At 43.6% G+C, this 12,230-nt stretch overlaps 1 protein-coding gene across 3 annotated transcripts in view; it reads left to right on the forward strand.

Moving 5' to 3' along the window:
- The window catches only part of LOC128378701 (RNA binding protein fox-1 homolog 3-like), a 124,131-nt gene that overhangs the window by 100,268 nt on the left and 11,633 nt on the right, over positions 1-12,230 (forward strand). For all 3 annotated transcript variants that reach the window (XM_053338280.1, XM_053338278.1, XM_053338279.1), the window contains 5 exons: positions 645-788; positions 5,286-5,339; positions 8,188-8,280; positions 9,057-9,117; positions 9,210-9,263. In XM_053338280.1, the coding sequence (XP_053194255.1) occupies positions 645-788; positions 5,286-5,339; positions 8,188-8,280; positions 9,057-9,117; positions 9,210-9,263 (406 nt within the window). The remainder of the gene's footprint in view (positions 1-644; positions 789-5,285; positions 5,340-8,187; positions 8,281-9,056; positions 9,118-9,209; positions 9,264-12,230) is intronic.

Raw genomic sequence — 12,230 nt, forward strand, 5'->3', positions numbered from 1 at the left:
ACGCAAAGAAAATACATCACAAAAAAAGCAAAACAAGGTCCAACTGAACAGACAAGCCACCAGCTCCCCCAGTGAAATCTATCACAGGTGTCACACAGAGAAACAAGTGGAATTTGTCATTGACATCAGACGCGTCATTTATATAGAAATGTCAGCATAGCATTCGCATAATGATGGAAACAACAAACACTGAGGGCTTTGGGCCTCGCACCCTGATGGCTTGTGTGCAAACGTCACCAATAATGTGTCTTTAGTCTAGACGTGTCAGGTCTCGGCGGGATCTACGTATATCCACGCCTTTTTGTCAGGGTCCTCAATCTTTTCCTGTTGCTCCGGAGCTAAGTGCAAGAGATTAATAAGTGGATTTGTAATGCACAATCTCAGGTTTGACACTATAAGTCATCAGCTGTTTATCGCTTTGGCTTTCTCGCCAGATTGAAAAATGGCAGACGCTGAGTAAGTTAGTCAGCTAGGCCTGCTCCCACCCTGCACCCCCCCCCGCCACCATCCTATTTCAACCCCCTCCTCCTCCTACCTCCTCCCTCCTCCTCCTCCTCCTCCCTGTACTTCAGGACCGGGAGGTATAGTATACTGTAGCGGCTAATGAGCAGCTTGTGTCTTTTTTTTCTGTTTCCCTCTGGCAGACAGATGACGTGACGCAAACAGAGGGCTCTCAGCAGCTCCAGCTCCAGCACTCAGACTCTTCAGAGAAGCAGCAGCCCAAAAGGTTACATGTCTCCAACATTCCCTTCCGCTTCCGGGACCCTGACCTAAGGCAAATGTTTGGGGTGAGTACCTGAAAAGAGAATTACACTTGGGTCTTATTTGGCTTTCATTATTTAGATGACTTACGTTGAGGTTTTATGGCTGACAGGAAACATCACTCACATCAGATAGGGTCAAATCAAAATTGAACCCCCCCACCTCGTCTGAAACAAAGAGATTATTACGCTTTTATGAAGTGGAATATTTGACAATCTAGTAACTGAGTTTTGACAAGATGGGGAAAAGCAGAGACAAACAACCTAATCAGTCTCAATCATCAATCAGGTGCTGATGTAAAAAGTAAAAAAAAAAACAGACTTGAAGTTAGCTGAGATGATTTTGCCTTTCGCCTTTTGTCTTCTTGTCTAAAAAGAAAAAAACCTGTTAGATCTTCTGACTGCTCAATTTTCTTGGACTCCTTTTTAGTGATGTTGCAGTTTTCCCTCCATCTTATTAATTAACTTGCTCAGCACAATGTTATCATGGGGAATAGGAGCGATGGCCAAAAGCATTAAAAAATAAATCCCCAAGAATATAAATTCACTCTTTAGTCTTGGCTACCAACAAATAAAAATATATCAGCGCTTTCTTCAGTCTCTATAGCAGCTCTTACACCATCACAGCACATTAAAGTATCATTTGAAATAAGGAGCGAGGAAATGATTTTACCAGACTCACCTGTCTAGGGGCTACACATACAGAGTGGTGAGCTGCAGACAAATGCAATCAGATTATATTTCAACGTAGCAGAGGTCCCTGACAGAAACTCTCTTCCTCTTTGTCTCTTGCCCAATTAATGAGCCAATGAATAGTTCAACAGCTCACCCTTGTGTCTCACAAAAGCCTCAATAAGAATTGAACCAAACATCCCCCAATTCAATAACGATAATGGATGCGAATGGAGACGATTGCCAAAAATGTACTTTAAATGTTATGTGCTAATTGGACCATTAGAATCCGGAGGCGTTAATTCTCATCGTTATGAAGACAACATCCAGCTGATGATATTAATTACTCAAGAGCCCTGACTGTGGCTTTATAAATTGCAGACAACATGGCTACTCTCTCGCTCTCCCTCCTTTTCTCTCTCTCTCTCTCTCTCTCTCTCTCTCTCTCTCTCTCTCTCTCTCTCTGATTGTTGGCTTTTATTGTTCCCAGCTCTAGTGCAGGTCGTGTGGAATCCAAATCGCCTCAGTAATTAGCTCGGAGGCTTTGTGTGCCTGGCCGCCGCATGCAGATATACGATACAAAATTGATCGCAGCCCACCCAGTCCCCCTCAATCACCCTCCTCACCCACGTGTTGCCCATTCCTTCCCCCTCCTTTACCCTCCTTTCTTCCCTTCTCCGTGGCTGGCATAGTGCAGGATTGTTGGGCTTGATTGTCTTGGGTAGAGCTTGGCAAGGAGATAGCTGGTCCGCTCCACCCTCTGACATGGCCTCCACAATGGGCCTTTGTGTGATCAGCGTGTGCAAAGCCTCATCCCTCTAGCTCTAATGGCTTCTGGAGCGCCACCGGCTCAATACGCCATTACTGTGTTACGCATGAGTGAAACCCACAGACATGCAGGCAGGAAAAGGCAGAGGAGAAGGAGAGTGGAGAGTGGAGAGTGGAGGTGCTGCACGGCCCACTAGAGAAAGAGCCCCCTTTTTTTTTTACAGCTGAGCAAAGCCCCGCCAGGAGCCCCATCTGCTCCCACACACAGCACAGACAAACCCTCTCAGGTGATGGCGGCAAAGGTTTCGCCACCAGCGGTAGAAAGAAAAGCTTTGGAGCCAGCACCCTAAAATTGAACAGGGTGGGCCTCAGATTCACCCCCGCCTGCAAACAGGTTTGAGGTTGTGGAGAAAAACCTGTGAGTCTTTAACGAGGCGCTGAATGAAGGGCTCATTAGGATGACCACAGCGGACCTTAATCAGTAATTAGAAACTGTGATCTCTGAGAGCTAGCAAGTGTGGGGGAAATGAAAACACTCCAAGCGAGAGGGGAGCGAGAGGGGAGTGAGAGGGAGCGAGCGAGCTCCGCGCCGGCACCCATGCTGCGCTGCTCGAGGGTGCCCTCGTTTGTGCGACTGGGTTCTTCAGCGGTGCTTGTCTCAGTGCATGTAAAGGGCTCTCACAGCATTCCCCAGAGCAATCAGGACCTCTGCCCCCCCCCCCATCCCCCATCCCCCCTCCTTCCTCCCCCACCGCCTCCCCATCCTGCTGTCACACTGACTGCTGTGCCTGAACACGCTCTAAACTGGCACTCCACTGTTTGAATACACAGGCCTGTTTTTAGTGTAATTATAGGTTTCTGAAGAGCTTAAAGATATTCGAGCTAATCAACGATGGAGGCACAGTGGCCTCGATCTTGTTTGCTGCTTTCACACTCGGAGGCGTGAGCCATAGTAAATACAGTATGTTGTAATTGCAGGGAATCCACACTGCATCAAATGATCATACCAGTGTGTTTACAAGTTTGAGCTCCTCGTCTAAAAAGAAATCATGTAGACTTCACCATTATGAACCAATGCTATATAATTTCACAGTTTTGGTCTCTAATTAATGTCAGTACAGTATAAAAATCTGTGCTTTTTTTTTGTAGTGTAATGTGAACATCAAGTTTGCAATCCTTTCTGTCAGTGTTGCACAATCATTTCTATTTCTTGGTAAGATAGTTTAAGTGCAGAATGAGGTTGGAAGTCTGCATCTGGAGCCATGTGGGGAAAAAATGTGCTGAAATCAATGCAAGCCTGGAACATTAGAACAGAAAGCACTCTCATGTCTAAAACAGAGCAGCTGTAAAACTAAAATAAAATATATTAGATAAATGAGCTGAAACATGCAAGCCACTGGTATGGTTCTTTAACTTTTGGATGCTTTTCTTTATTTCCATATTGATGTGGAATTGCTTTTATAGTCTATAAATGCATTGATCTAGCTGCAGCCTCTGAGATGACGTCAGCTTCTCTCTTGTCCTCCCTCTGGAGACTCCTCCCATTGAAGCTATTGTTTATCAGTGCTGCTGATGCAGCTGTTTTGTGTGTGTGTGTGTGTGTGTGTGTTTGTGAGAGTGGGTGGGTGGGGATAGGAGTGCATGAGATCACTCGTGAGCAGCGAGCAGTCCCAAGCGCCATGTGGAAATCCACAAAGACGACTTCCTCTGAAACTAATTAATCGACGCCACAAGCCCATTACGCTCGGTTAAAACAATTAGCATCTGCACATTGCGTGGGGGAAGCATTGTCATCTCAGGCGAGAAAGGGGCATCACGCTGGGATATAAATGCCTGTGTGTGTGTGTGTGTGTGTGCGTGTGTGTGTGTGTGTGTGAGTGTGTGTGATCGAGCCAACGCCTCCCATCCAAATCAATGGAGCTGAGCGCCATATCAGGCTGATGTGTAGATGGGATCTATAGACTCTGTTTTCAAGGCATACAGGAGAGTAGATACACCCTGCTGTAATGAGACTTTAGGTAAACCAAGCCTTTTTTTTTCTCCCTCTAACTTGGTGCGGTGAAGTCACTGCGTAACTCTTTCAAGTGGGAGGGGGGACATATGCTGTTGGCTAACCCATAAATCCCTTACATCCTCAAGCCCACTCCACTCTCTCCAGCCAGATAATAGCCAGCTCCTCCTAACCCCTATTAGTGGCTCAGTCAAACGATCCATCCATTCCCATTGAGCGTCGACCACATGGAAGGCCCATTTCTTCCCTGTTGTGCCGAAATGAAGGCGACGCGGACCGCTTGACAGGGTAATTACTTTTAATGAAATAATACGGCCATTGTAGACAGCAATTAAAAGTCGCTCTCACTCCACTCATTAGAGGAACTTACAGTTTACTTTCATTCCTCTGTTTTCTAATGATCCAAAGGCAGGCCTGTTAAATCGAAAGGCTGGAGCATGTTAACCCCCGGGGACTGGCCCTTAGGTCCTGTTGACTGTGTGAGCACACAAACAAAGAGAGGAAGAGAGAATAAAGAATGGGAAAAGACAGATAGAGGCGTATAATAGGATAGAAAGGTACAGTCAGAAATGCTCCAGCAGGCTGTCCACAAGTCGGAGCTCAGTTATCTGCTCGGGAGACTTGAAGAAGAGAGTTTTCCCCAGGTAATCATGGAAGTGGAAGGGTTTCCGCATCTCGAGACAACAAAATATCAACCGACGCTTCTCTTCTTTTGTCTTTGTGTTAAACAAGCAGGCAAACAAACACCAGAAATGCTGCAAGTGTGATCAAAGATCCACTATTTTTTACAGATACTGTGATATCATTTCATATGGTATTGATAAAATTACAAAACGGCACACACAAGTAGCAGCCATGAATTATCTTTTTAAAGCATGCCAGCCAGCTTCAAGAACTGTTTGCCGAGCTAACAAATGCAAATTGACCACCATTTCCTCACAAAGTAGCATTTCCATATTGCCTTAATGGTTTTTCTTTCTCCAGTCGTCCTTCTCATGAATTCACAGTCAGTGAGGCTTTCTAACTTCATCTCTGCTCTCTTCTCTTCTCTTTTTCTTTTCTCTTCTCTGCAGCAATTTGGAAAGATTTTAGATGTGGAGATTATCTTTAATGAGCGAGGATCCAAGGTAAGTGAACTAGAACGCCAGCTGCTTCATTACCATGTACTTCTTCCGTTTCCTAATGATGGCATTAGTGTAGTGTGTACATTGGCTGAGAGTAGTGGTCTCTAAGCCTGGTCCTGGAGAGCTGCATCCACCGTGCCTCTCTTTTTCTTTCTCCCTCCCTCCCTATTGTTTTTGTTGTTGCAGCTCTAACCCAAGTTGTGAATCATTAGTCCTGTCAATCAATTCATTATTGAGCTGTTTCACAATTCACTTAATCCACCAGCAGGCTGCAGGTCCTCAAGCTTATGGAATTGAAACCACTTGTTTAGGGACCTGGCCTTCTTTTTGAAGCCTTAGGGTTGATTAAGTGAGTCTAACATTATTCAGGTTTTATTATTTTGTTATGAAATATACTATAAGTTTTGATAAGAGTAATGCACGCTGGGATGTTGTTTAGTTAAAATGAATTTGGAGGTTAAAGCTGATTTCAACTCATATGTTAATCTGTGTATAAATGGAAACATTCACATACTGAATTACTCCAAATGGTCACATCCAAGCTGATTGAATTCATCTATGTCAGATTATAAAGATAAGGCAGGTGTTACTTTATATTTTTCTTACTGCCAATAGATCTTATGAAAAAAACCCAGAACCAACAATGTGTTAGTCCATCTCAAATGTATAATTTCATTCTTAAAAAAAGGCTAAGTCATTTCCTAATACAGCTGACCGTGATAGTGTTTTAGAAAACATTAATCACAGAGGAAGAAATGGAGCATTTTTTGGCGGACTATTTTCAGCCATGAAGTCATTTACATTTGGTGCATTTCCTGGCAGCAGGACAGTGTACGTGGAATTGAGTGAAAATAAACTAGAGTGTGTGTTCATGCTAATGAGGGAACATGTCACCCGGTGTAACAGTGTGGCTCAATGACATATTTTTTTTATTTTTGGACACATCAGGCTTTTGCTGAACTTGAAACACATTGGTTTTGGGGCTTTTTTTGTGGAATATATTGACTGTAAGAAAAATATACTTAAAGGAGAAAACTGATGCAATTCAAATTTCACCTCTAAAAAGTCGAATTTTAACAGTGCCTTCATTGCAAATCTTTGATCATATGTGAGGCACTCGAGGAAAAAATGAATTCTCAAACATTTAATACCAACAAGCCACCAGAAAAATAGCCACAGTGCTGCTGGATTTACTGCAGTATCAGTCTCCTAACCACCTACCATGGACAGGTGAAGCCTGCAGTGGTGTGAACAGCTGAGTGCTACTCATCCAGCTGTTCATTTAATAGAGTGTACTAAGCTCCACAGCTTTCCATTCATAAAGGAGACAGGCTCCCTGGCTGGGTGTTGAGGCATGAATACTATTGATTCCCATTCATACCTGGGAGTAGTTTGGGCTCATATACAGGCATGCAGGGAGCCCTGGAACCCGCTGATGCTGCTGCACTCAGCCCCCTCTGCCAGACAAGATTGAGCACCGGATAAACCTGCCTCCTCCGCCGTAACAAGCATTTATTGTTTGTGCCCTACAAAGCCATTACCCATGATGCCTCTCTCTCTCCCGCACCCTGTGTGCTATATAATGAACCTACCAGGCCATTAATAAACAATCTATTTCCTATGAAGCTTTGGCAATTTGCATTCAATATGTTTGTCTCCTTTGAAAAATGGTGGCTCCACTCTCCCCTCTTGTAAGCTAATTATTTGTGCATGATGATAAAAAAAGATAGAGGGGGTAACCACAGTCGGGTGAATGTCCAAAGGATTAATTTTGCCCTCAATTCCTTTTTTGAATTTATTTCTTTATCTCTCTTTCCCCAAGGACAGGCCCTGTGTTATTTATGCTAGGAATAGCAGCCTGGAGATCCTGTGTATGCATACGAGATCACACTGCTCGCCATCTCTCACATGTATTACATCCTCAAGCAATTATCAGGCAGCGCCGGCCATGCTCCCTCTTCCCCTGCCCATACCTCTATAAGTATATATAGAAACCAAAGGAATGGGACTTGTTTGGCCAGCATATCTTAATGCTTCCTCTATAGAGCTCAGGTCCAGTATCCCAGTCCACATAACTCAGGGAAGTGACAAACCCACCCTCAGGGGAGCGAGGGAAACAGAGAGTTGGGGAGGAGGAGATGAAAATGAGAGGTTGGGTATATTTTGGTCAGGTTTTGAAGCCAATATCTATGAAGCTCGCTCTTTCCATCACAGCGGATGGTATTTACGGTGACACCATTCAATTTTTTGGCATCAATGAGCCAGCGCAATTTTGCCTCCATAAAAATGTCCCTACTTATAAGTGCAGCGAATTAGAAATAGTCAGAGATCAAGTTAACATCTCTTTAGAGAATTCATCCTCTCGCTTTCTCCTGTTGCCCATATCTTCAAAGGGAGACGGGGCCGTTTGAGCGGCACACTGCTGAAGTTGTGTAGATAATTATACGACTATTATGGCAGCTAACAGAGTGTTTTGCATCCGCTGCTTCCTGACATTCACCCATGGCACCGGTGCTGTGCTGTTTAATTGGGTAAAGCAGGCAGGTTTGTTGGTGTTGTTGTGTGAGGTCATGTCACTGTTATCCTCTCCTCCTCGGATCTCTCTGTTTGCTGTTTCCTGACGCCTCACTAACTGCCTCTAATTAATCAGGCTGCTTACAACTCGACTCTGCCGCCGCCGCTGCTGCTCACCTACTCCTGTCTTCTCACCTCTCTTTCCCTTCTCTCCTCCCTTCCCCTTTCTTTTTCCTCTCTTTGTGTGTGTGTGTGTGTGTGTGTGTTTGTGTGTGCGCGTGTGTCCATCCTTCACTTCTTCCCTTTTCTCCACTGGTGGCTAACGTGGCACTCTCAGGGCTTTGGGTTTGTAACTTTTGAAACAAGCACAGATGCTGATCGTGCACGGGAGAAACTAAACGGTACAATCGTAGAGGGACGCAAAATAGAGGTGCTTTCATTTTTTTCCCTTTTCTCATCTTTCTTGACTTCCTGCCTGCAGCCGAACCCCTTCTCAACTTACCTACAAACCCATGCATTAGCATGTGGCTGTGTGTATGTGTATGAGAGTATATCTGCATCCCTGAGAGTGTGTGTGTGTGTGTGCCTGGATGCATGCATGCATAATGCTGTGTATAACCTGTTCTCAGTAGAAAGCGGGATCCATACATGTCAACCTGGACACGCCAGTTGTCCATCATTACCTGACAATGCAGAATGAATGCATGCCATCATACTCTGGGTTCATGTCAAATCTGAGAAGGCCTGCATTCCCCTGTCACCATCGTTTAGTGTTGCCTGCTCTGATGCTGCTCTTGTTTACGACGAGCGGTGCTCCCACTCAGTCATTCTCATCAGGTCAATAGAAGAAAATCAAAGCACTGTCTGTGTTTTTCTTTTGGAATCCATTTGTTTATCCAACCAATTACTGATTTTGGAGGATGTTCTTTCTTTCTTTTTTTATTCATATCTGTGGGTAATTGGTGCATGCTTTCCCCCCTCTTTCCAGTAATTGAATAATCTGTAAGAAAATTGAAATGATGAATAAATTCATGAAAGGGTGAACCAAACTCAATCACACCAAAGTGCTACAAATTTGCATAATCATTTATTTATTTATCTATTTTTATTCTTATGTTGCTGCTTGCTTTTGGCCCATCCTGGACATGTGGATAGTAAATGTGGAGGTCAGTAATAACAGGTCCTGTGTTTCGTTGCTTTGAGCAGGTGAACAATGCAACAGCACGAGTGATGACAAACAAAAAAGTGGCCAACCCTTACACGAATGGTAAGTGCTGAACTGTATAAGAAAAACATACAAAAAACTATAATATGTGTGTTTAGTTCTTGTTGTCATTGGAGTTTTCTTTTGCTCACCAGGCTGGAAGCTGAATCCAGTGGTAGGAGCTGTCTATGGTCCTGAACTGTATGCCGGTAAGATTCGATAGTTGTCCTGTAGTTAGTTTGGAGGCTGTTTTACTGTGTACCTTCCACCACATGCACCGCACTGTACCCGAGACCACTCACTCACTATCAGCCGCTGCCAATCCCAATCTGAACCCTGAATTTCTACAATCAGGTTCATCCTGAACCTACTGAACATGAAATTCCCCTCAAATCAAAGTGAATCTGAGAGCGGCCCAGATAAGCAGTGGATGATCCAAGCTTCTCTGAGTGGCTGAGGGAGCCTGAGCCATTGTTTGCGCGGTGTGCAACTGTAACGCTGAAAAAAAATGATTTCAAGAGCAAGCGCCCCTGCAACTGTTATCAGATTGTGGAGGCTGCTGCTGTGGATGGATTTGCCAAGTGCGCCAGATTGACTTTTACAGAGCTAACCGAATAAGGGAGATTGAGTGAGCGATATTGTTGGCACCTACCCTGTTGAAGGCCGGTATTCCTTCTGGTCTCAGTAATGGAGGAATGAGATGAGCTCAGTGGGGTTTTCCCTATCTCTCTCTGCCTCGACATGCCAGCTTTATTGCTGTATGTTATATGAACCCTTTGCATTTTAATGAGGGGGAAATGGTACTATTTCATTTGGAAGAAGTGCTGAGCACATCGCGCCACTTTAACGGCTTTCCTTTCTGCTCATTAGACTAAAATCTGTTCATTCCCCGGACAGCTTTACGGCGAACCTCTAAATAACTGTCCATGACAGAAAGCAGTCATCTATCATTTTTATTTCATCCCCAACCCCTCACCCCCTCCATACCTCCTCCCCTGCCTCCCACGCACCTCCTCCTCCCCCCAACTCGCGCTCGGTTCCGACATCTTCCACTGATAATTACACACACATGCAAACATACACACATCTCTGCATTCAGAGGCGTTCACGTACTGGAATACATCAATACACGTACTGAATACATGCTACGCCACAGGCAGGTAGAGTCTTTACTAAATTAAAAATCTGGACATTAAGTAAGTCTCAACTTATAGTGACATGCATTCCACTGGCCTACATACACACCCAAAACTAGCCCTCTGCCCTGTTTTCTTTTTTTCTTTTTCACACTCAGACCAAAGCATTCCAGCATACAGAAAAAGATAACCTATGTAGAACAGAGACACTAATACATGTCCCCTCTTTCATGCGCACTTTCTCCATTTTACACTTACACACACTCGCGCACACACACACTTCCCAAATCATCTCATAAATCAGAGGGAGTGTGGTCCACCACTCCAGGCAGGGGAAGCAGGAGGGGTTGGGTGATTTATTGGCTGCTAATTTTTCAAGTCGTCTTGACATGGTGCTGGAGTTTGCCAAGCCTAAATGACAACATATGCTTGCCAGCTGGGAAGATGGGAGACATAAATAAGAGATACATTTCTGAAACAAAACTGCCCTAATGAGCGCCAAAAAGCCATTTTGGATTTAAAAAAACAAAAAAAAACACACTGACCATGCCTCCCAAAGGGGGGGGGGGGACAAGAATCAGGTTCACAGGACGTATTCCAAAATCATCATAGCTACAGTTAATATACTTTTGGTGGGAGTAAAATAGGATATAAAGGCGATTAATCACTGTTTATCAGTCCTCATTTCTGTGCGGGAGATCAGTGAAATTGGGAGCCATAAATCCTGGCTCGGTGACAGCACACTTCGTCTCCATTCGTCCTGGCGCTACAGGTTTATTGTCCTCAAAACCCATTCAGGAGAATGACGGATGAGAGCCTCATGCCGGCTCCCCGCTCTTAACCTCTTGCAGGATAGATTGGCTCCTCCTACTGATGGAGGAGGAAGGAGGAGGAGGGGGGGTTGGTGGAGTGGATGTTAGGGTACAGGCAGGCGGCGCCAACCCTGGGTCCATGTCCTCTGTTGCCACCTAACACCCAAACCTCCCCCAGAGCCCTGCTGGAAGGAGGTGGAAGGGGGGTGGGGAGATGCAGAGGAAGGGGGTCCAGGAAAGAGGAGGAAGGTGATTGGGTTCCCAGTCAAATGGAGAGATTTGCAATAAAAAATAGGAATGGTGTGTGTGGTAGCTGATTGGCATCCAGTATCTGTTCTGATCTGGTTTACATGGAAACTTTAGTAGAACAAACCCCAAAATATGTCCTCTGGCTCATTCATGTAGTTTTCTCTCTCTATGTATACATATAACATGCAACAACCGCCTGACTGCATGTGTCTTGATCTCATTTATGTGCTTGGTCACACATGTAAGTATGTGTCTGTTTATACTGTATATAATTAGCTAAAGCTTTGTTTATATACAGTATAAATATTAGTTATATATTAGTATGTAGATTTATGTATTTAAATATGACGTTTTAATTATCTGTATTTAATTATCTATTGTTTTCTGTTTACATCCTATTCTCTAGTCCAGTGTCTGGTTTCGTCCCCACAGTCAAAAATACAAAATCCCTCAAAAATTACTTTTAATATCCTATAAGACAAAGAACATAAGAAAATATTCACACTTGAAAAACTAAAACAGGAGATATTTTAGTTTATCTTGAAAGACAAATTAAATTGTTAATTGAATATCAACACTTAATGACTTATTGTTTACCTTATTTAAGTGTTTTAATTTTATTTTGTATTGTTTTTATATGCACACCTACGCATTTAATCATACACAAGCACAGCTGTGAGTAATAATGCATATACATCACTTTTTAAATCAGCATTTTATCATTTATAGTTGAAAATACAAAGAAAAAAAATAAGTTGTGTGGATTAATATTACAATGAAAGATGGAAATAATTCATTTAGTGCAAATAAGACAAAACAAAGAACTGAAATTCAGAGCTGGATCTGTATGCAACACTTATTGCAGCACATATTGTGTTGTTTAGCTCATTTACAATAATTGGCAAACTTTTTTCTGGATTATTCCTCATGTGGGATGTTTTCAGCACCATGGACAGCTGCCATTTAGAAATCCCTTCGT

Source organism: Scomber japonicus, chromosome 18 (genome assembly GCF_027409825.1).
Source record: "Scomber japonicus isolate fScoJap1 chromosome 18, fScoJap1.pri, whole genome shotgun sequence".
In the NCBI taxonomy this organism is placed as follows: Eukaryota; Metazoa; Chordata; class Actinopteri; order Scombriformes; family Scombridae; genus Scomber; species Scomber japonicus.